Source organism: Apium graveolens, chromosome 3 (assembly GCF_009905375.1).
Source record: "Apium graveolens cultivar Ventura chromosome 3, ASM990537v1, whole genome shotgun sequence".
NCBI lineage: Eukaryota > Viridiplantae > Streptophyta > Magnoliopsida > Apiales > Apiaceae > Apium > Apium graveolens.
The window spans coordinates 19,363,453-19,384,291 of NC_133649.1; the positions used below are offsets into that span (position 1 = coordinate 19,363,453).

At 33.6% G+C, this 20,839-nt stretch overlaps 2 protein-coding genes across 2 annotated transcripts; one reads left to right on the forward strand and one right to left on the reverse strand.

Annotated features, from left to right (window-relative positions):
• The first annotated feature begins 6,153 nt into the window (after positions 1-6,153).
• On the forward strand, positions 6,154-13,751 carry LOC141711903 (ubiquitin carboxyl-terminal hydrolase 8-like). The gene is made up of 13 exons (XM_074514606.1): positions 6,154-6,646; positions 6,761-6,988; positions 7,922-8,048; positions 8,528-8,587; positions 8,673-8,759; positions 9,071-9,400; positions 9,488-9,628; positions 9,729-9,899; positions 10,129-10,386; positions 11,020-11,177; positions 11,964-12,530; positions 13,023-13,296; positions 13,442-13,751. Exons 1-13 carry the CDS (start codon positions 6,423-6,425, stop codon positions 13,547-13,549), a joined length of 2,733 nt encoding a protein of 910 aa, XP_074370707.1. The 5' UTR covers positions 6,154-6,422; the 3' UTR covers positions 13,550-13,751.
• Positions 13,752-16,375: 2,624 nt separating this feature from the next.
• Positions 16,376-20,839, reverse strand: LOC141711904 (uncharacterized). The gene is made up of 7 exons (XM_074514607.1): positions 20,684-20,839; positions 19,724-19,880; positions 19,449-19,531; positions 18,479-18,643; positions 17,459-17,569; positions 17,000-17,066; positions 16,376-16,922 (listed from the first exon to the last, which is right to left on the reverse strand). The coding sequence occupies exons 2-7, from the start codon at positions 19,839-19,841 to the stop codon at positions 16,660-16,662; spliced, it is 807 nt and encodes a 268-aa protein (XP_074370708.1). The 5' UTR covers positions 19,842-19,880; positions 20,684-20,839; the 3' UTR covers positions 16,376-16,659.

Consider the following 20,839-nt stretch of genomic DNA (forward strand, 5'->3'; position numbering starts at 1 on the left):
TTATAAATGATTTATAAAATATAACCTACCATTTATATACATATATAATATATATTAATTATTTAAATAAACAGGTCGGGTTCGGGTATTTCGGGTCAACCCGAAAATGACCCGATTTTTTCAGATAAATTTTTACCCGACCCGAAAGTTAAAATCCTAAACCCTAATTCGTACTTTTGCGGGTTGGGTTCGTGTCGGGTCTGATTTTGCCACCCCTAGATCAGAGTATCTCCGGTTCATTGCCCCAATTTGGCTTAATTTGGTATAATAATATTTTCGGAGTTTGTTGAATTTACAGAATGAAATATGGATGTGTTGATAAGCACATGAAAAATACGAAATAATGATTGTTAATCTTCTTGATTGATTATTTGGATATCGGAGAAAATATATATTCTCTCTAATACAAACCATTTCTGAATTAAAATAAGAAACAAGTTACTTTAAGTGGGTTAGGGTTTCGTCTCGGCCATCAAGATTAAAGCCCAGCAATCAAAATTTGAGCGGCGTTTGGTATCATGACTGTACAGAGTAAGATTTTTTTGGCACCCCATATGCGATCCATAGGGATCTTGGCACATACAACGATCTCATAATAATGCTATGTGACTCGAAACTTATATTTGTGAGTTTTTATTGCGATGCGCTCAGTTAGGAGTTTGGCTAGCTGGTTTTCTACATTCGCGAGGCGCTCTGTTAAAAGTTTTGTCTGCGAGCCTCCATATATCTAGAAATGGAATAACACGCTCCTGTAATTAAGTTCGTCATTGATGATAATAACGATCCCTTTTAGTGGATATATTACTTTTCAGGGCCGTAAAAACGTCCCAGTGAACAAATTTCATGTATGACTCTTAATGTGGCCATATTTACTGTTATGATCAGGCTCATTCTTACTTGATTCATGATGCAAAGTTTATTGGGCCTATTTAGGACTCACGTCAAAAAAAGAGTATAAAAATATAATTTTTAAAAATTTATTTGAACCCAATTGTTTTGTGAGTTGTGACACGCTCGACGACATTGACAATTGCTCTGGTCTCTAATGCGAGTCCTTTTAAGTCTGCTTGTACTAGGGTTCCTTTTCTTTTTCCCCAAGAGTTGAGTTAGGTTTCAGTTGTGATTAAGTTTAATTTAGGGTCCACAACAAGATTAATTTTGGTGATTGTACAAGGGAGAGATGCATTAAAAACTTGATTAGCAATACTTAATTGTGTTGATGAGCCTAGAGTGAAGGGAGGTTATAATTGTTTTTTATCTTAAAAGCAGCCCATAAGTATAAAGGGCTCTAGAGTCTTGATAGGGTGTTCAAAAGTAACTTTCTAAATGCAGCAGAAAATAGTCATAGTCCATAGGGGCTGCAGGAAAACTTTGCGTGGATTAGGTTATTTGTCAGCTTTACTATGGTAAATTTCATACGGATAATAATCTTGCTGACTTGATCTCACCTAGCTATCGGCAATCCATACTTCACTTGTTTGTTGTGTATCATGCTTTTGACATGTAATTTATCACACTTTGCTGTATTTCCATTGTTTTCCATCCTTCTCCCATAACACATTCATTTTGTCTGCCGACCTATTTAATTGTATCCACCCCCATTCAATTTCTTGATCAATGTCTTTGTTTCTGTTCTTTTTTATTCCTGGACCAATTTTTCATTTTCTTCTTACAAATTTCCTACCACAGGTATCACTACTAGTACAGTCTACAGAATATAAACGTGCCAAAATTTGGGGAGATCTGAATAGTATTGTAAATGTGATCAGTGATCATGATATACTGGCATATATGTGTTCCAATTTGGGTTGTAATCGAGTCTGGTCAAATCGAATACTACGAGGCTCGATTCGAATTTGATTAAGAAGTTTGGCCTCAAACTTCAATTTGATTCAGTCTTGAATTTCAAACTTAAAACTTGGTTGGTGTTTGATAACCTCAAATTTGGATCGAAAGTTTGAATTTATTTTACCAAATATTGATTAAAACTCGAACAATGATTGGTTAGTGTCAAGTTCGATATGATTAAATTTATGAAATAGAAATAAAATATTAAATAATTCTAATAAAAATTTATTTAAAATCAAAAATTAAAATTAGTGAAGGTTTTTATAAGGCTCCCGAATCTTACGAGCCGGGTAATCTCTGATGCTCAAGATCGATTCGGTAAAAAAATTCGAATCGTTCGAGCTCAACTCGAATATTATCGAATGAAATTCAAATATTACGGAACTCGAGTAGGACACGCAGAGTTAAACTCATGTGCATCCCTGCTCATTACCAACACACATGACTTTCTAGTTTGGTTCTGGTCCTGCCGGATAATGTGCAATGCTCCTGAAATAACGTAAAAATTATACTAGTAGAAACTTGTACATGTCAATTTATGCTTGTTTTTTCCCTTCATAGTAGTGGCTATCAACTTCAACTTCAAATCGGCAACGACGTCCATTGATGTATATGTCAGGATTTATTAAAGTTGAACTGCGACCATAATTAGCAAGCCACGCAAAAAAGAATCACGAATTTTTGTTTCGTTTTTGTTGGGTATACCTAACCGTTTGTGAATGTCTGGACCGAGGACGAAGCCAAGATTTATCCAAGGGTGCCAATTTTAAACTTTTTCTTTTAATATTGAATAAAAATAAATACGTGCGTATTTAAACTAAAAGTTGAATCGATAATATTTCATAATCAATTTTGAGTCATTTATCTCTAATTTATACAATAAAAAATAAAATGGGGTTGAAAAACTCAAATATATTAGTACAATATATTTAAAAATAAAAAGTTATTAAAATCAAATAAAATATCTTGTATACCAATATTATATATACATGAACATTATGAGATTGAGTTTTAAATTTGAGGTTAATATACTAAATTTTATCCCATAAAACCAAAAGAAAATTATTTACATAACAAATAATTAAAAATTAAATTACTATAATATATTAAGTAAATATTAAGATAACCTTTTGGGAACATGACTATTTTCCAGTTCAAACTGCCAAACGTTCCGTCTAAAATAGTCACGAAATATATATTTAATAGATGCGTATTTAACTTTTTAAAATACAACACACATGCACGTGTGTTCCATTTTTTAACCTGAGTGTATACGCGTCATAGAGATAAAAATAGTAAAGTCAAAATGAAAGTTTTTTACAATTTTTTTCCAGAAAAAATAAACACATATCTCCCATATGTATATTCTATTTTGAACGGAATATTCGATAAACTGTATTTTGGGTATGTGTTAGGGGATTTTGATTTTTGACTCTAAGACCTTCCCAGCCTGGTCCCTTACACTAATAGGAAGTAAAGATACGCTGAAGTTTGGATATGTACAAAATTTACATTTCTATTTGTCAAAAAAAATATTATTTATCCAATTCTTACTAAGTAACCTATCCCACCAATGAAAAATCATTTCTATATGGCAAGGGGCTCCCACACCAAAATTTAGGCACGTTTGGAAATTAGTTTTTTGTCAAAAAATTATTTTTATATTAAATTAAAATTTTGATCAAATGAAATATCTAATAATAATATTGGTAATAAGATGATTGAAATATTTTTTTGATCTCAAAAAATTAATTTTGGAAAAGGGTAGAGCTTTTACAAGTAGATAACAGAAAATAATAATTTAAACACCTATTTATCAAATAATTTTATTCGTAACAGCTAAATTAAATTCGATAAGTAAGACAACTTACTTAATCTTAAAACAACTAATTTAAACCTTTATACAGCTGATTCCAAAACATGTCTTGATTTCTATCGAAAGAGGAATTTGAACCAAACAAACATTAATCCTACCTGGTAACGTCGGTTTCAACAATTTAGTTAATCAATCCATTTAGTTCAGGTTTCAAAATTTTCAACCCACTAATATCAAAGAAAAAAATATAACCTAATCCTATTATACGAGTGATGGGTTGGGTCGAGTATAGTTGGATTGAATGGGTTGAGTAAGAATAATACTCCTCCGTCCCGACCATTTCTATACAAATAGTTTGGGCACGAAGAAAAAGACATAACAGGAAAATAATGTTATTTTTTGTAATTTTGGTAAGACAGTGGAATGAGAGAAAATGAAAAAGTATTATTTAGTGAGAAGAAAGTATAAAGTTGGGTAAAGTGGTGAGACCAATCACTATTTAATGGATAAAGTGGTTGTTGTGGGAGTAAGTAGTGAATGTAGTTGATTTTTATATTATTAAATTTTTACTATTTTTGGTAACTTTGAAATGTATAGAATTGAATGAAACATTCAAAAAAGGAAAGTGTATAGAAATGAATGAGATAGAGGGAGTAGTAGCCTATAAAAAAAATGCTATATACAAGAAATAAATGATCATCTAAATTATTACAAGTATATTAAAATAAGTATAAATATATTTTATACTGTAAGTGTAAAGTTAAAGATATACACAACTATCGGAAAAATAAGCGGAAAGTTAAAAATATACACTTGATTCAAGATACATAAATTCTTAATTTCATAAACTGTGATTTTTTTTTTACTATGCATAAATATATGATAAGCATAAGTATTATAACTAATCAAATTGGTCTAACATAATAGTTTGTGAAAGTATGTTATTTTGGTTCAACTCATAGTCTGATTCATATTACCCGAGTTCAATTCAATTTAAAAGTTTAGTGCAAAAGTACAATAAAATACAAAACAAATTATTGTTATTATTTCATTTGTCTAGAGCATAGTGCATATTGAATTATGGGCAAAAATAAATATACTAAGCTAAAATGGGTCGGGAGTCGATAATGTATAATGAAAATGAGCTGGCCTTAAAATTAAGACCAGCTTGGGTTGAGGTTTTTAAAAATTAAAATCTAAACTAACCTAATATAACCGGCTCAACAAAAATTTAACTCAATTAACCTATGATTTTGGATGGTTCGGTTTGATCAACCCAATGAAGAATTGGGTGGGGCTGGTTTCAACGGGTTAACTACCAGTTAATATTGGCCCATGTACTTCGAAGGCTGAAAGCCAGAGTGTGTTGATTATGGGCCCAAATTCAGTACGTTTAGGAAACTTATAGGAGAGAAATGTGACTGGGCATAGATAAAAATTCTGTTAAGCTGAATGACTTCCTTCCCAAAATGTGCGTTAAGTTCAAAAAAAGTGATTGTTGTAAAATAGCCGTGCTTTTGCGCTAATTATAACTTTAAACATTTTATACAAATCTGATGAGTAATAAGGGATTGTTTCGTTCATCTCCGATCCACATATTAGGTTCAGATTTTTCTTATTCCTCAAACTTAATTCTGTAATTTTACCGTTATGTAAAACCCTATGATTTTTTTTATACGGAAAGATGAGTATGAAAGAGGGGTATAATTAATTAAACTTAATTCTATTTTTTTATCATTATTTAACCACAAATATAATTGTTTAATACGAAAATCAATCGAAAAACCAAAATTATATATTAAATTAATATTTTAAAATAATTAAAATTAATGATTTAAAAATATTTTAATTTAAACATGCTAATTTCAGTACTCAACCGAATACATGATATCAAAAATGAGAACTCGACTTCATACAACTTTAATCCGATTTCAAATTACAATCTCATACCGCTATTTGAACTAAACGACTCCAAAAAAAATTATTTATTATCTTCGGACTTTTTAAAATATTTAGATATGCTATTAAAATTAATGATTTTTAATAAATTTTAGTTCGGTTGAAGATTTTAAGCAATATTTGTAGAGTCTACTTTATGACTTCCGGAATTGTGCATGTATTCGTAATAATTTTTTTAAAAAACTTTAGGGAGATTTTTAAAAAACTAACATATATTGTGACCGGATTGTAATAAATTATTAATAATTCATATTAGATTGATCAAGATTTTAAAAAAATTATCTAAAACTCGAATTGATTAATTTCTAAGTTTGTAAGAAACAACAAAAACTCTATAAAATCTATATTAACTAACTACTACGCCTATACATTAATGATATCCAAATTAATATCCATTTTTGCAATCCAAATCCAACGAAATCTAAATTAAATATCGATATAGATAAAAGATTGTAAATCCCTTATCTATAGTCCTATAAATTACACAACCTAAAGTGAATTGATAGAAGAAAAAAGTAAGTTCAACTCAAGTGACAGACAAGTCTGGTGTAGACACAACCAGAAACGGAACCGTAAAGACATACTAACTGAGATCCGTAACGGCAAAAGCTGCTGTCGTGTCCTCCACCTGTCCTCATATCCCCTTCCCCACTCTCACTCTCCCTCGCGTGTACTCCACTCCCATCAAAAACGTCTCTCCAAGTCTCTCTCTCTCTCTCTCTCTCTCGGTATGTTCCATTTCCCCCGAATATAAAAAAAACAGTCAACGCCGTAATCAGAATTGACGGACACACAATTCATGAACCGTCGCTTGAATCGAATTTTCAAAACCCTAATTTTCTCTCTCTTCTACTCACTCTCTCTCCTCAAAACTCTCCTCTCTAAAACCCTAATCCAACCTTTCTCTCTTCATTCCATGTTGTTCGATTACGAAAACGAAAACGACGACGTTTGGGGTGCTCCTCTCGCTCTCCCCTTCACTCCTCCCAATGATGATCCTCAACTCTACCTCGTTCACGACAGGTATATTTATATCCTTGTCTATATGTGTGTATGTATTAGTGAATTATTTGTTTTGTTTTTTTTTTAGTTTTTACTAGTGAATTGTGGTTTGAATTACTGTTTTGTTGTGTTTAGGTGGTGGAATGAGGCGCGAGAGGCGGTGTTATCGGGCGGTGATAACATAGGGGTATCGTATCTCACCACTTCGACATTTGTGAAAGTGGATGCTTTCTGGGAGATTGATGAATATACCTCGGAAATTTTGATGAAAATGACACCAGAGGAGGTGGAAGCTGAGGAGGAAGGCGTGGCGTGTGGGTATGCTTTGATTTCGGATTGGATGTTTTTGCGGGCGCTTAAATGGTAGGGCATTGTGTATGAGATTCTACATGTGATATATATTGTTTTAAGTGTTTCAATTTGGTTACTAACTTAGTTTACTTAGTTATTTATTTGCATTGCAATTTTTGTCTGTTAGAACTGCATTTATATGTCCTATAAGATTAAAGTAGAAAAGTGAGATATGCATTGAATTTGAATTTCTTCTTGGGCAGTTGGGCCTAGAATAAGATACGACTTCCTTTGTGTTAGACTTTGTTCTTGGATCCTTGTCGGGATACCTTTTTACCGTAGATTACTTGTTTATTGTTTACATAGCAAAGAAATTGCAATTTAATAAAACACGGTTTTCTAGCTAGAATTATGAATTATGATGCCCTGTTGATATCCTTGACCGTTGCCCTTGCATTTAAATACTGATATCATGGGTGGAAATGCTAGTTAACCATCACATAAATCCGGGAATGTTAGTTAACCATAACATAAATCCTGGTGCCAGATTTGATTGGCTTTTAATATGAATCCTCACTGCCGCAAATGATCACATTTTCAGTTTTTTTGCGCCGCAGGCGCAGCTTTTTACCTGTTTACCTACTCGTACATGTGTAACTTGAATTTTATGAAAACATAATATATTACTATCCCTTATAATATTAATTATTATTCCTGATGTATGGTTACATGATAAGTATGAGGTGGGAATTTCTAAATTAGCATAGCTTAGGTTTAGGAGAAAAAAAGAGTAACTACTTTAGAACTGTTGGTAGTTGTATTGTTTATAATTAACCTCCTGCAGTCTGAGCTTCATTATCCTAATATCGATTAAATATTTTGTAACTCGGTTCTCCTTATGTTCACGGAGATGTTTATTCTATTCAAAATGGAATCATATTGTAAATAACAGTTGGCGTGTTGTATATCAGTCCTTGCTGATCTCCTTTATATTCTTCCATGTAGGCATAATGATGTAAACAAGGTCGGAACCATCCTTTTTGCTGAAGATGCCATGCAGGATTCATTTTCTCTGAAAATACGTTATTTTTTGGGAAAGATGAATATTTTGGTTGCCAAAATTAGTCGAAAGGTTTAGTGCAAATTACCTTTGTTCTTGTTACTTACTTTCTGTTACCAAACATATGTATGAAAATGGTTGTCATAAACTCATGCATCCATATATGCTACTATGCGTATGGCTCTATTAGATTGTCAAAAACTTGTCATACTCGTCATTCTTCAACTACTCCACACTGACAAGCACCTCTTGGTGTCCTTCAGTTTCATAATAAGGTAGGTGCAGGAGACATCATATGCAATACAAAATGAGTAAATGATACTTACTTTTTTTGTTCCAATTTTAGTATCTCACTTCACTTCCCTGCTACCCTAGTTCAATGCATCTGAGTTGATCATTTTAAGTTGTTGAATATATAATATGTACTTGCTGGAAATCCTGAATCTTTTTAATAAAGCCCGAATCCTGTCAATGTGTAGGATATTGTATACTCTTATCTTTATGTGAAAGTTCTTTTTTCCTTTATCTTACAATCAAATTGCACTTTGCAGGACAATGAAGCTGTCACGTTTGAAAGAGCATGCAATATTTTCTGTGTTGGTGATGGCCAGGTGAGACAAGACCCTCTAAATTCATACCTGTGTTAGATTTTAATGGTTTTTCGGCAAAAGTTGTTCATTTGATTTATGTTTACAGTTACGCATTTGGGACTATTCAGGACAAATAACCCAGTTCAGCATAAATGGCAGAAACATACCAGATTCAGTTCTACAAAATGAAGGGGTAAATGGTTGCTTGGTTTTTTTTGCCGCAGAAACAAAATAATGTGTGGTGAAGTGTAGGATGTAATATTGAATGTGCTGTTATTAGGAATCTGTTGGGATCTATATATGTTTAATAAGAATTTAGTCTGTACAAGCTCCCCATATAAGTGTCGTCAGGCTCTGCAGTCTATTTGTGATATAATATGTCGTAATTGTGAATATGTGTTTGTATTGTTTATATGTTTGAGATCGATAAATTATGTATTTTAGTCTCTGCAGTCATAAGAGAAGCGTAATTCTTTGCTCATATAAATCAAAACTTTTATGCAGATTCTTCTGGAATTGGAACTATATGGGCTATCACAAATGACCAAAGGAAGACAACATTCCAAGGATGAAACGGCAGTAGATCTTTGGACTGGTTCGCCTAAAATTAATGGGAACACTGATATAAGTTTAAATTTGAGAGTAGACTACCAACAATCTGCTAGTCTGTACACAGAAGCTCGTGCAATGGGAATGACTGGGTTGTTTAATCTTGGGAACACCTGTTTTATGAACAGTGCTTTCCAGTGTTTGGTGCATACTACAAAGTTTGTTGATTATTTCCTTGGGGACTTTAAAAAAGATTTAAATTTTGAAAATCCCCTGGGCATGAATGTATGTTTATGTATAATCAAGCTTTGACATATAGTTTTGAAAGTAAGTCTCGCTCTATCCAGCTCTAACATTATACTGCTTGTTTAGGGTAAGCTTGCTTTAGCAGCTGGGGATTTGTTTAGAAAACTATGGACACCAGGAGCAAGACCAGTGGCTCCTACTACGTTTAAATCAGCACTTTCTGACTTTGCACCTCAATTCGGTGGTTACAACCAGCACGATTCTCAAGTTAGTATGATGTTTGTTAAATATTAGGTGGCATTTTATTTGCTTTGCAGAAAATGTATACTGATTCTCTTATTATGTAACCTTGCTTCCCTTGATACAGGAGTTCCTTGCTTTTTTGTTGGATGGACTACATGAAGATCTCAATCGAGTCAAATGCAAGCCATATATTGAAGTAAAAGATGCAGATGATATTCCAGACAATGAAGTAGCAGATGAACACTGGAGGAATCATCTTGCTCGTAATGATTCCATTATCGTGGATGTGTGCCAAGTTAGTATACTATCACCAAGAGAACTTTCTTGTCTGAAATGTGTTCCATTTCCTTGAGACATTAATTTATATAATCTTAAAATTTCATCATGTAGTTCACCCCATTCCCACTTCTATACAATCCCCGATGACATCACAAGCTTGATTAATACACAATTAATTAACTCATTTATAGTGAATATGACTTGATCTACCATGTTAAACAAGTGTACCTTCTTGCTTCTTGCAGGGCCAATTTCGATCAAAATTAGTTTGCCCTTTCTGCAACAAGGTGTCAACTACGTTTGATCCTTTTATGTACTTATCATTGCCGTTGCCTTCAACAACAATGCGGACTATGACTTTGACAGTCTTGAGCACTGATGGGAGTAGTATGCCCATTCCAGTTACTGTAACTGTCCCCAAGTTTGCAAAGTGTGAGGATCTTGTTCGAGCTGTAAGTGTCTCGTGCTCCTTGCGTGATGATGAAACACTACTGCTGGCAGAGGTATGTGTGGCTTGATCGTGTCTACGAATTAGAGAACCATTCTAGTTTATCAATGTATCATGAGTGTGAAGTTACTTTATGGTCATGAGAGGATATGCTTTGACTTTGAGCCAAATATTAAAATCGCCTTGCCTAACTGTGCTGGAGTATTGTAATTTATTCTTTGTCTATTTAACATGTTTACAAATTTTTCTGAATAGGCATTTAGACCTAATTAATATATTTTAAACCAAACGTAGGAGATCATAGTTCCTAGAACCAGTTTGTTGCAGTCTAACATGCTCTACCTTTAGATGTATATTACCGTGAGGTTCAAAATCATTCTGAGTTTGTAGTGCTGAGAAAAATTTACAAAACTGTCCCAGGAAGCCTTAAACTGATAGTTTCTTAGATAGATTTGGGGCTTGTGATGAGCAATGTAAGGTGCAGGTTTCATATTTAACTTATGGATATTTTGTACGTATGTAAATAATATCAAAGTTGATCAGGAATACTGACTCGTGTGATTTTTATTTCTAAGTGATTACAGTCTTCACAACTCCGAAGCAGATCCATCAAAAAATTTATGTGTGTAGTGTATTGGTCACTTTGGATCTAGTACCTGTCTTTATCAAGTGATTCTGTGATTGGCAGGTATATGGCAATCAGATCATGCATTTTTTGGACAAGCCAGCCGACTCAGTAGACTTGCTTAGAGATTCTGATCAACTTGTGGCATATCGGTTGCCAAAAGATAACAATGATTCATCTTATTTGGTTGTGTTCATGCATCAGCATGAATATAAGCCGATGTAAGTCTAATCTTTTGGGTTCCAGTTAATTTTTTTTAATATCATAATTTTGACTGATTTTGGTTAATGATAAGCATAGTTAGAGTATGCTTTAGAAGGCAGTTGCCGAAAAGGTTCTGTGGCATAGAAATAATGCTTCTTTTTGTCCCAGTGTTAATTTTCAGTAAATGAATATTAGCAGTTATGCATATTATGTTGATAGGACTCTAATTTCTATAATTAGTTCACTTTAGTCATCTTAGCAATAGCGCTAGGTTGATGTCTATTCCTTTTTACTTTGTTTTTCTTCGTTTGATAGGTAAGAAAAATTATCAATATATTGTGAAGCCGGTTTAGAAATTGTATCATGTGCACAAAAGGTATCAAAATCTAATAATCACCTTATTTCTTCAAATGACTAGTTTCTATAGTTGGGTTTTTTTATCATAACTGCTTATTATCCTTTTAGAGATGATATTTCCATTTATCCGGATCTGATAAACAAAACGTTGAAGTTTAAAAAATTGACACCTGTTGTCACACTTTATCATGTTCTCTTATATGTCTCTGTGGTTCCTGAAAGTTGCAGCACTTACACTTCTACCATACTTGAAAGGAAGCTGTCATTCTTAATTTTAGAATTCGTCCACTTTTACCTCCAATAATTTTGGGGGGTATGTTTTTCATCGCTCTCTTCAATCTTCATTGTGAGAAGATGTTAATAGTAGTTCTTGCTTGTAACTTTATCCAAATCCCTATTTTCCTGGTATATCTTATGGTAAATTTCTGTATTGTTATTTTGATCAGGTCGATATATGCATCAAAATGGAATAAGTTCGGCATTCCTTTATTAGCAAGAATACCTGATATTCCTAAAGGGTCTGAGATACGTGAACAATTTCTCAAGTTACTTAATCCATTTTTAATGTCAGTGGATGATATGTTTGTGGAGGATGATGATGCCCAGACCACTGGTAGTGAAGACTCTAAGATGAAGAATGCTGGAAGCACTGTTACATTAAACGGCTATGCAAATAGCGAATTAGAGGATAATGATGTTAATTTTGTAGTTGATGCTGCCTTGGATGTGGAAGATGATTTCCAGTTTTCTCTAATAGAAGAGAACAATTCATTATTAGGTACCCCAATACAGATGAATGAGCCGTTACCATCCCCGAGGTCCTGCAGGAAATTTACTGTGCTTGTTTCATGGTCAAATAAGATGAGGAGTTTGTATGACACAGCTCGCCTAAGCTTATTGCCGGAGTTATTTAAATCTTCATTATTTACCAAAAGGCCTCAAGAATCTGTTTCTCTTTATAAATGCCTGGACGGGTTCTTGAAAGAGGAGCCTTTAGGACCCGAGGACATGTGGTACGTATATTTTCAATTTCTTCTGCCTGACTAGTAATAGTATAACTGTATAACCCTCGAAGTAGTACACAAAAATATGTAATTGTGAGCATTTTGATTGTGCTTGAAGGATTTGAGGTAAGAATTTTTAGCTTATAGGAAATGGTGATTTTTTAACCTAAAGAAATGGTTTTAAAGTTGTAACAAAGGGATCAATATAAGAACAAGACCATGATGGTGACCTGATATTAACATTCACTAAATAGTACCAAAACTGCCACTGCTACTCACTTGCCCACTGTTACACTGATTATATCTCCCAGAACCATAGTATTAGCAGTTACTAATTCTCCACTTAGACACACTTAATTATCCTTTTAGCTTCTCATGCTTGAGGTACAATTGTTATTGACTTATTTCTTTCCGCTGTTTTGATATTGCTATGTTTGCCTTTTTAAACATTGTACAGGTAATCATATGAATGATTTATTTACTTTTTAAAAATCTAATTAGGTATTGTCCCAAGTGCAAGGAGCATCGCCAGGCCAGCAAAAAATTGGATCTTTGGAGACTGCCAGAAATTTTGGTTATTCATCTAAAGCGGTTTTCATACAACAGATTTTCTAAGAATAAGTTGGGAACTTTTGTGGACTTTCCAGTTGAGGACTTTAATCTCATGGATTATACTGTTCACAAAATTAGTGGGGTTTCAGAACGCTATGTATTATATGGGATTGTTAACCACTATGGTAGCCTGGGAGGGGGTCATTATACCGCCTTTGTCCAAGTAAGTTGCACTAACTTGTCGAGGGTAGTGTCCTTGTTCACTCTAACCTGCGTCCTTGATATTTTTCTTTTCTTACAATTCCTTATATCTAATATTTTTATGGAAAATCTGCCAGTTTTTTATTTTATGCTGTTCGTTTTTGCAGCTGGGACAAAATCAGTGGTATGAGTTTGACGATAGCCATGTTTCACCTGTTGCTCAGGAACAAATAAAGACATCAGCTGCTTATGTTCTGTTCTATAGGAGAATTTGATGGGCAACAGTGGTAAAATGTAAATGTAGAACTAGTCTTGGCAATTGGCAGGGCTAAGTTTTTTGAATATAATCTGTATAGTATTTTATAGTTCAACAGAATTTGTGGTTACTGTACAAAGTTGCAGCTCGATACCAAATCTCTACCTGGTAATAGTTGGTTATATTTATCAATACTAAAGGCAGAATGTTTTTGCAGTTAACTTTTAGTGTTGTTTGTTTAGGAGGTATTTGGTTGATTGGTTTTGTACATTTTTTTACCTTAACTTTATGCTTTGGTTTTAAAAAAGTACGCTGTATCTTTTGTTATTATGTTATCCTGATAATGCATCCCCCTTCCCCTCCTCTCCCCCAAAATGCATCTGTATCTGTGTTAGTTGTAAGTTGTGCATATTTACATTTTGGTAAATATATTAGATTTTCTTAAAACGAGGTTAATTTTATATTAGTTGTGCTGTGCCTCAAAATATGTAATAACATTGCATGCAGTTGACGAAGTATACATATTTCTTTTGTGCCTTATTTTCACATATCCGGGTCACTCAAATAATATTAACTGATTTTTCAAATTTTATCCAAGTCCTTTTCTATTTTACTTGCATATATTATATAATATATATGGTAGGGCTTAATATGAATCTCAGTTCAATTTGTGGGCTTATTTAAGTAAGAATGTAGGATAGTACATTGATATCATGATATAAATTCAATTTTGGGGCCGGCTTAAACACGAACATGAATTATTTAAAAACAGATTTGTGATCTTCCGAAACATCTCATCTCATTTTCTGAAAAAAAAAGTTTAAGAAAGAACCTAGGGAAATTTTCTTTTTAACTTTTCTATTCTCTTCACAAAATACTCGGGAAACAAAATTTAAAAAGAAATTCTTGGAGTGAGAACCCTGAATACATTATTATTATTCTGCTGTACAACAATACAGTGTTGAACACGTGAAAAATGTGTTAGAGCTGTCTTCAAGGTGTAGTTATTTTGGTTAGCTAAAATAATATAAAATAATAGTTAATTAAAATTTAGATGATGAAAAAGGTATTTTGTTCCAATATTATTATTTATAATGATTAGCTATTCTTTAATAATAATAATAAAGTATTAGTTTTAAAATTTCAAGATCTTGTGAATGACTTTACATCATCTATAAAGAAAATATTACTTTAACTTTTTTAATTGGACAGAGCTGATATGGTAATTATAGATGATGGCTTCCCAATCAACAAATTTATAGGATTATTTTAGCATTATCTAAAAATTTAGCTAAAATGTTGTGCACTTGAAAAAGCCAAAATTAAGACTATTAGCTAAAATTCGTTATCCATGTAGAATCTAGGTAATAAGTGAGTATGGGTCGAAGATATTCTTATACAAGCAGTTTTACGGATCACAAAACAATTATTATCACCGGAATCATATCCTTACATATATATTTATTTCTCCGCTATTGTATTTCTAACTTGGAAGCTGATTATAAATCAAGGAATACAAATTATCCATGTTAATATTTCGAATCCTGCCACCGGCGAAGAAACACATTGTAAATCATGCAAATTACCCCGTGTAATGTACTTGAATATGACAACGAGAGATGTAAACGAGCCGAGCCGAGCCGAATACTGTCAGGCTCGGCTCGATCTCGATTAAAATAGTTCGGTCTCGAGCTCGATCGAGCATTTAATTTCAAGTTCGAAACTCGGCTCGTAAAAGGTTCGGTAGGCTCGAGTTCGGCTCGAAAACTTGAATTAATTCACTAAATATTAACAAAAAATTGAAATATAATCGGTTCGACTCAAGTTCGGCTCGATAAAAATAAATAATATATAATAAATATTAAATATTTACATAAAAATATATTTATACTAAGAAAAAATAAAAATAATAGAGGTTCGATAAGGCTCGCGAACCTTATGAGCCGAATAATTTGAAGCTCGAGCTCGGCTCGGTTTAAAATTCGAAAAGCTCAAGTTCGAGCTCGACTCGATTATTTTCGAGCCGTATTCGAATTTTTTACGAGTCGAGCTCGAGTAGCTCACGAACAGTTTGACTCGTTTACACCCCTAACCCCTCATGACAACATATCATGTTTAAATGTTAGTGTGTTCGAATATTAAAATAATCGAAAAACTCATAATGCATTACACATATTGCAACCATAACGCGTACAAATAATTTCAATGGTCAAAATAAAGAGCAAGATATATGCTTGACGTCTGTTTTACCAGGATGGTCAAAATGTGACCGAATGTAGTTAAGTAGTCTTTTATCATTGGTTTGCAACTATAATCTTGTCTGTTATTTGATGGTTTTAACAGCCACCCCCATTCCTTAGTTCCTGTAGGAAAATAAGGATCATGTTCACGACATAACACTCTATAAAACTTCTATAAGATAGTGATTGATTTGTGATTTGTGTATTATATGATTTAATTTATATCACGTATCTATCTAATCATTCACTTTCCTAATTTTAAAAAAACACATAAATGGATGGTAAATATTTGATAATAAAAATTATCTATTTACATATTTTTCTTACAATAACACAAAAAATATCATGATATTCACATCATTTCAATCAAGATAAGATTGTTGCCATTTTTCTGTGAATTTCGTGTGATGCGATTTTATAACTAAAATCAAATCGATTATAACCGAACCGTGAATTTTGAAACTGAAACTGAACCGCAGGATTGGTTGTCATTTCGGTTTTCAAAATTAGAAACCAAAGAATTTATACTTTGTTTCGGTTTTAGCCTGAAACTGCAGCCATCCCCTTGTTAAAATATTAAAATATACATCCGCATATCTCCGATATGGTAAAACGACATTTGTTTATTACCATTTTTTTGTTCTTTTATTACAAAAGAAGATCCTATCAGATGCACAAGACTCTCCCCCCACATAAGTCATAAGCAGCATCCCGAGGAAGTCCGTCAATGCAAACTCAACCTTAATTTTCATTAAGTTTTCTTCAAAAACATCCAACTGATAAATATGCTTGATACATAATTTCTGGGCAAACAAAAAAAAAAATAGCTGCATCCATGGTCAGACAAAAACTGCTAAAGAGGCAACAAGCCAACAACACCTCCACGGCCTTAACTTTGCAATTTAGCTTTGCCCTTGCGATCCCAGATTGGAGTAGTCTCAATAAGCTTGTGGGGGACTAACCGCCTCTCCCTCTTGCTGAGCTTGACGAAGTTTTTAACCCTTAGCCTTGCGATCTCAGCCTCTTCTTCGGGGGTAATTTCTCGGACTACCACAGTTAATCTACACTCCGGTCTCACTTTAATCCCACATTTTCCTCTAGCATGGTAATTTATTCTCTTCTTGAAAAATCCTTTTCCCACATGTGCCTCAGCTTTGAAAAATGAGAGGATGTACAGTAAGTAGAGTTAGACTTTAAAAACAATTACTGAGAATAAGATGCAAGAATACCAATGAGAAGACGATCTGGATCTAATCCATGATTGTGCGTTGCATTTGCCCGTGCTGAATGAATGACCTGAGAGAGCACGCACATTATTTAAATAGTTCAAGACTATATCGCAGATATGGTACTTTTTGTGCAAGCCATTCGCTCATCATAATGTGATAGTAATTGATACCGCTGATGAGCAATGCTTGGATTATCGTCTCATATCATATGTAGTTTACTAAATCAGTTTACTACCTATGTGATTGGCCTTGGTAAAAGGACTACATTTGATCAAGTCATTGCAACTAAAAATCATTGTTCCAGGTTTCAGATCCAAAGGCGCCTCACATTGGCTTACAGTTATTGAGAATCCAAATTAGAACAGAAGTTCTGAGATGTGTATAGACTTCACTAAATCATAACTTGCTACTAATTCTAACTGCATTCTGCATTCATAGAAGAACAAGTAATTTAGTCACCTGATATACTGTTTTTGACGCTCGCTTTACAGTGACTTGTAACTGCAGCAATGCATCTTCAACGCGCATGCCCCTAACCAATGCAGCTACAAGGTTCACCTTTTTAGGACTCTGAAATAAGAAGGGAAAAAGATTACAAGGCCAGCAAAAATATATATTAGCATATTAGACCTTACATTTTTATACTTCGGACTGAATATACAAGGAACTAATGGAACAAGGTGTAAACGAGTTGAAAAGAAGACTGGGTGGGACAAGTGAAAAGAATGATGGATTTAAAATTTCATACCAAACCACACCAAACATGAATCTGTGTATCTCGCTCATAGAGCAGGGTCTAGGGAGTAAGGAGGGTAAAGATGTATGCAGACTTTACTTTTACCTCTAAGAGCACAGAGGCTGTTTCTGTAAAGACTCCCACTCCCTGTTATAACAGGGCAAGAACAAGAATACAACAGAAACAAAAGACCACGATAAGACAACAAACAACATATCCATGCATTAGGGTCACAACTCCAACCACATGTCCACACTCGGTAGTACATATCCCCCCCGGTACTTAAAATACCTGGTTGGAACGGACAAATAGATAAACTATGCTTTCACATGCACAATATAATTTAATTTTTTCCATCCTCACTCATCCATTCCTTCCAACCAGATGGTACTCCCATGGTACTAAAGGCTTGGTACACGCTACACAGATCTATAGTTTAATGGGAATTAAAGTTTAGTTTAGGCTGTATAACTGAATAGAGGCATAGAACATAAGGTACTTTTTGTTCAGTAGTCCTCTGTACTTGAATAAATAACACTAATCCACTTCCCTTTTTCTCTGTTTCTTTATTTTTACAGAAGATGTTCTAATAAGAAGATAACACAGATGAATCTAGTTGTTAAAAAATGATGTAATCAGCGAATATTCTGAGAGAAGGATATAATGACATAGTTCAATAATGTTAACCACTGGTGGTAATTAAATATATGGTTAATAGACTCTACATATAAACAATTTTATACCTGTTTAATGTTCTTCAAGACTGCTTGAACTTTCGAAGGTTTACTGGTGACAGCTTCCTTGGCATCATCTTTTCCACTAGTTAATGCCAACTGCGGCGTTAGTGGAGAGGGTATTGGTGTTTCATCAGAAATATTTGCAAGTAAAATCCTTGAACTTGTGAATCCCTGCCATCATTAGAAGCAGTAGATCATAAATTTGTAACTAATTGTACCTGCACTAAAGTGGTCTACTATTATCTCGAAACAAAGTTGACTTGTCCATAATGCATATGAAAAGGCGAAGAGGAAGACATAGGTACATGGAAGTATGGAAATAAGGACATGTTGCATCTAAAAATAGGAATTCAGCAGGATAAAATCCACAATTATCTATTTTTAAGCAAGTGTTGAAATCTGTGGAACAAAATTAGGGCAACTACTTATAAAATCTCATAGCTTTGCATATGAAATTAACTCCCTCCTCCTCACAAACACTTTATAGAAAAATAATCTTCTACCACCCACAGTGACATTTTGTGCATCTTAAAGAAGATAATCTAATCTTACCTACTAGGTCGCTAATCAATCTCATATTCCCAGAAACTAAAACAGATACAGTGATAGTGGACAGTAGTAAAGATTAACCATCTCATACTAGCACTAGTGGTACACTGGTACTCTAAAATTAGGACACTGTATTTTAAACACGACTTATACACAGGGTATGGAGGAACAAGTGATCCAGCATATCAAATCAATTATAGTGTAGTACCTTACATAATTCTCATTAAAACTCATAAACAGGCATTAAAAAAATATTTAAAAGTTAAATGTGGAACATATATACAGCAGAAAGGGGCCTCATTCTGCTGTCATTTGAAATTTCCTTGCATCAATATGACAATTTCACCATTATTTAGGGGTAAAAGCTACAAATATACATTCCAAACAAATCCACTACGGGCCTTGCAGCAACTTGCAATTTCATTACCATTTGTTGAAAACAGTTATATAACGGTCTTGCATAGTAAGTAGGCAATGGACCCTGAGGGCTGCGCAAATATGGCAACTCTCCTGCAAGATCATCCAATAACAAATATGAAATTCTGGAAAATAATGCAGGGTCATGATACATAGTAAAGAAAAAAAATATTGCCAGTTCTCAAATTAATATAAAAGCCATGAGAGAGAGAGAGCTAAATTTCAATTATCCTTGGTTAGAGCTCTATTCCCTATGCTTTCAGAGAAGATGTTAGATACACATACCATGTATCAAGGACTTCGAATGATAAAAAGAAGTGTTGACAGTAGCAGTGCAATTTTGCTCCACTCTTTTTCCAACCTGACGAATTATAGACTGCAGATGTCGGTGCCAGCCCACCATGACTAAAGCTCAAAGGTATTCTCCACCAGTGATTTCGATCTATATAACAACAAACCATATAGTAATTCAAGTAACAAAATAAAACAATGAAACCTCAAAACCATGAAGAACGTAGTAGTACGATACCAAACCAAAGTTTTTACGCAAAAAGCAATCATTCATCATCATAAAAACTATGCTTCAAATCCTAATTCCGAAAAAAGAAATATCATTCCATAATGTAGCAATTCTACGAACGTATTTATTCAACTAACTAAATTTGCCAATATACGTGCAGTTCAAATGGTACAGCTACAATAATTTAGTCAACTGAGGCATTTCAGAAATAAGTTGATTAATAGCTCTATAATACTTGAATCATAAAAGGCTCTTTACGTTGTTACATGTGTTTTTAAGCCCTTTAATATTACAGGCCATTAGTGTATTACCTGCGGATTAAAAAAGTATGCTAGTGCGTATGTATCAAGAATCCTACTAAATCAGAAAGCAACTGGTTTGTAACCCTAGCCACTATTCATAGCATATAACCTAAACATCCCACTAACAATATGCATCGAAAAAGTGACTCACCGCTAAATAAAAAGCACGAAAATTAGGCGAAAAAGTTCTGGCAAGAAATGTGAGGCCAACTGCATAGATAAACCTACATGCTTGCTCTTTTACAATATAGATACAGAAACAAATATAATGCATTTGAAATAAGCTACTGAGTGGCATTTCATCAAACATGTAGGATGCAAAATCACACAAACAAACATTTCGAATAAAAATAATACATGTATGCATATGTTTGTTTGAAAAAAAAAAGGAAATATTGAGTTTGATTAAATTTTGATTAATACCTGTTGACAGATCCAAGGATATCGAATTTTGATGCTCCTTCTTCTTCTCCGTGCTTTTCAGAACACTACACTCGCTTGACCTAGCTTTCACTTGAGTAATTTAATTGCGCAGACCAATCTTTAATTTGGACTCTAACCTGGCCCATTGGGTATAGA

Excerpts from the sequence above, each read along its gene's own strand:
- LOC141711903 (XM_074514606.1), top strand. The coding sequence starts at position 6,423 with ATGAACCGTCGCTTGAATCGAATTTTCAAAACCCTAATTTTCTCTCTC. Across the intron at positions 6,647-6,760 it reads CTCTACCTCGTTCACGACAG|GTGGTGGAATGAGGCGCGAG; the intron begins GTATATTTATAT and ends TGTTGTGTTTAG. Across the intron at positions 9,629-9,728 it reads ACAACCAGCACGATTCTCAA|GAGTTCCTTGCTTTTTTGTT; the intron begins GTTAGTATGATG and ends CCCTTGATACAG.
- LOC141711904 (XM_074514607.1), bottom strand. The coding sequence starts at position 19,841 with ATGGTGGGCTGGCACCGACATCTGCAGTCTATAATTCGTCAGGTTGGA. Across the intron at positions 19,532-19,723 it reads TTCGAAGTCCTTGATACATG|GAGAGTTGCCATATTTGCGC; the intron begins GTATGTGTATCT and ends ATGATCTTGCAG. Across the intron at positions 16,923-16,999 it reads TCCAGATCGTCTTCTCATTG|CTGAGGCACATGTGGGAAAA; the intron begins GTATTCTTGCAT and ends CATTTTTCAAAG.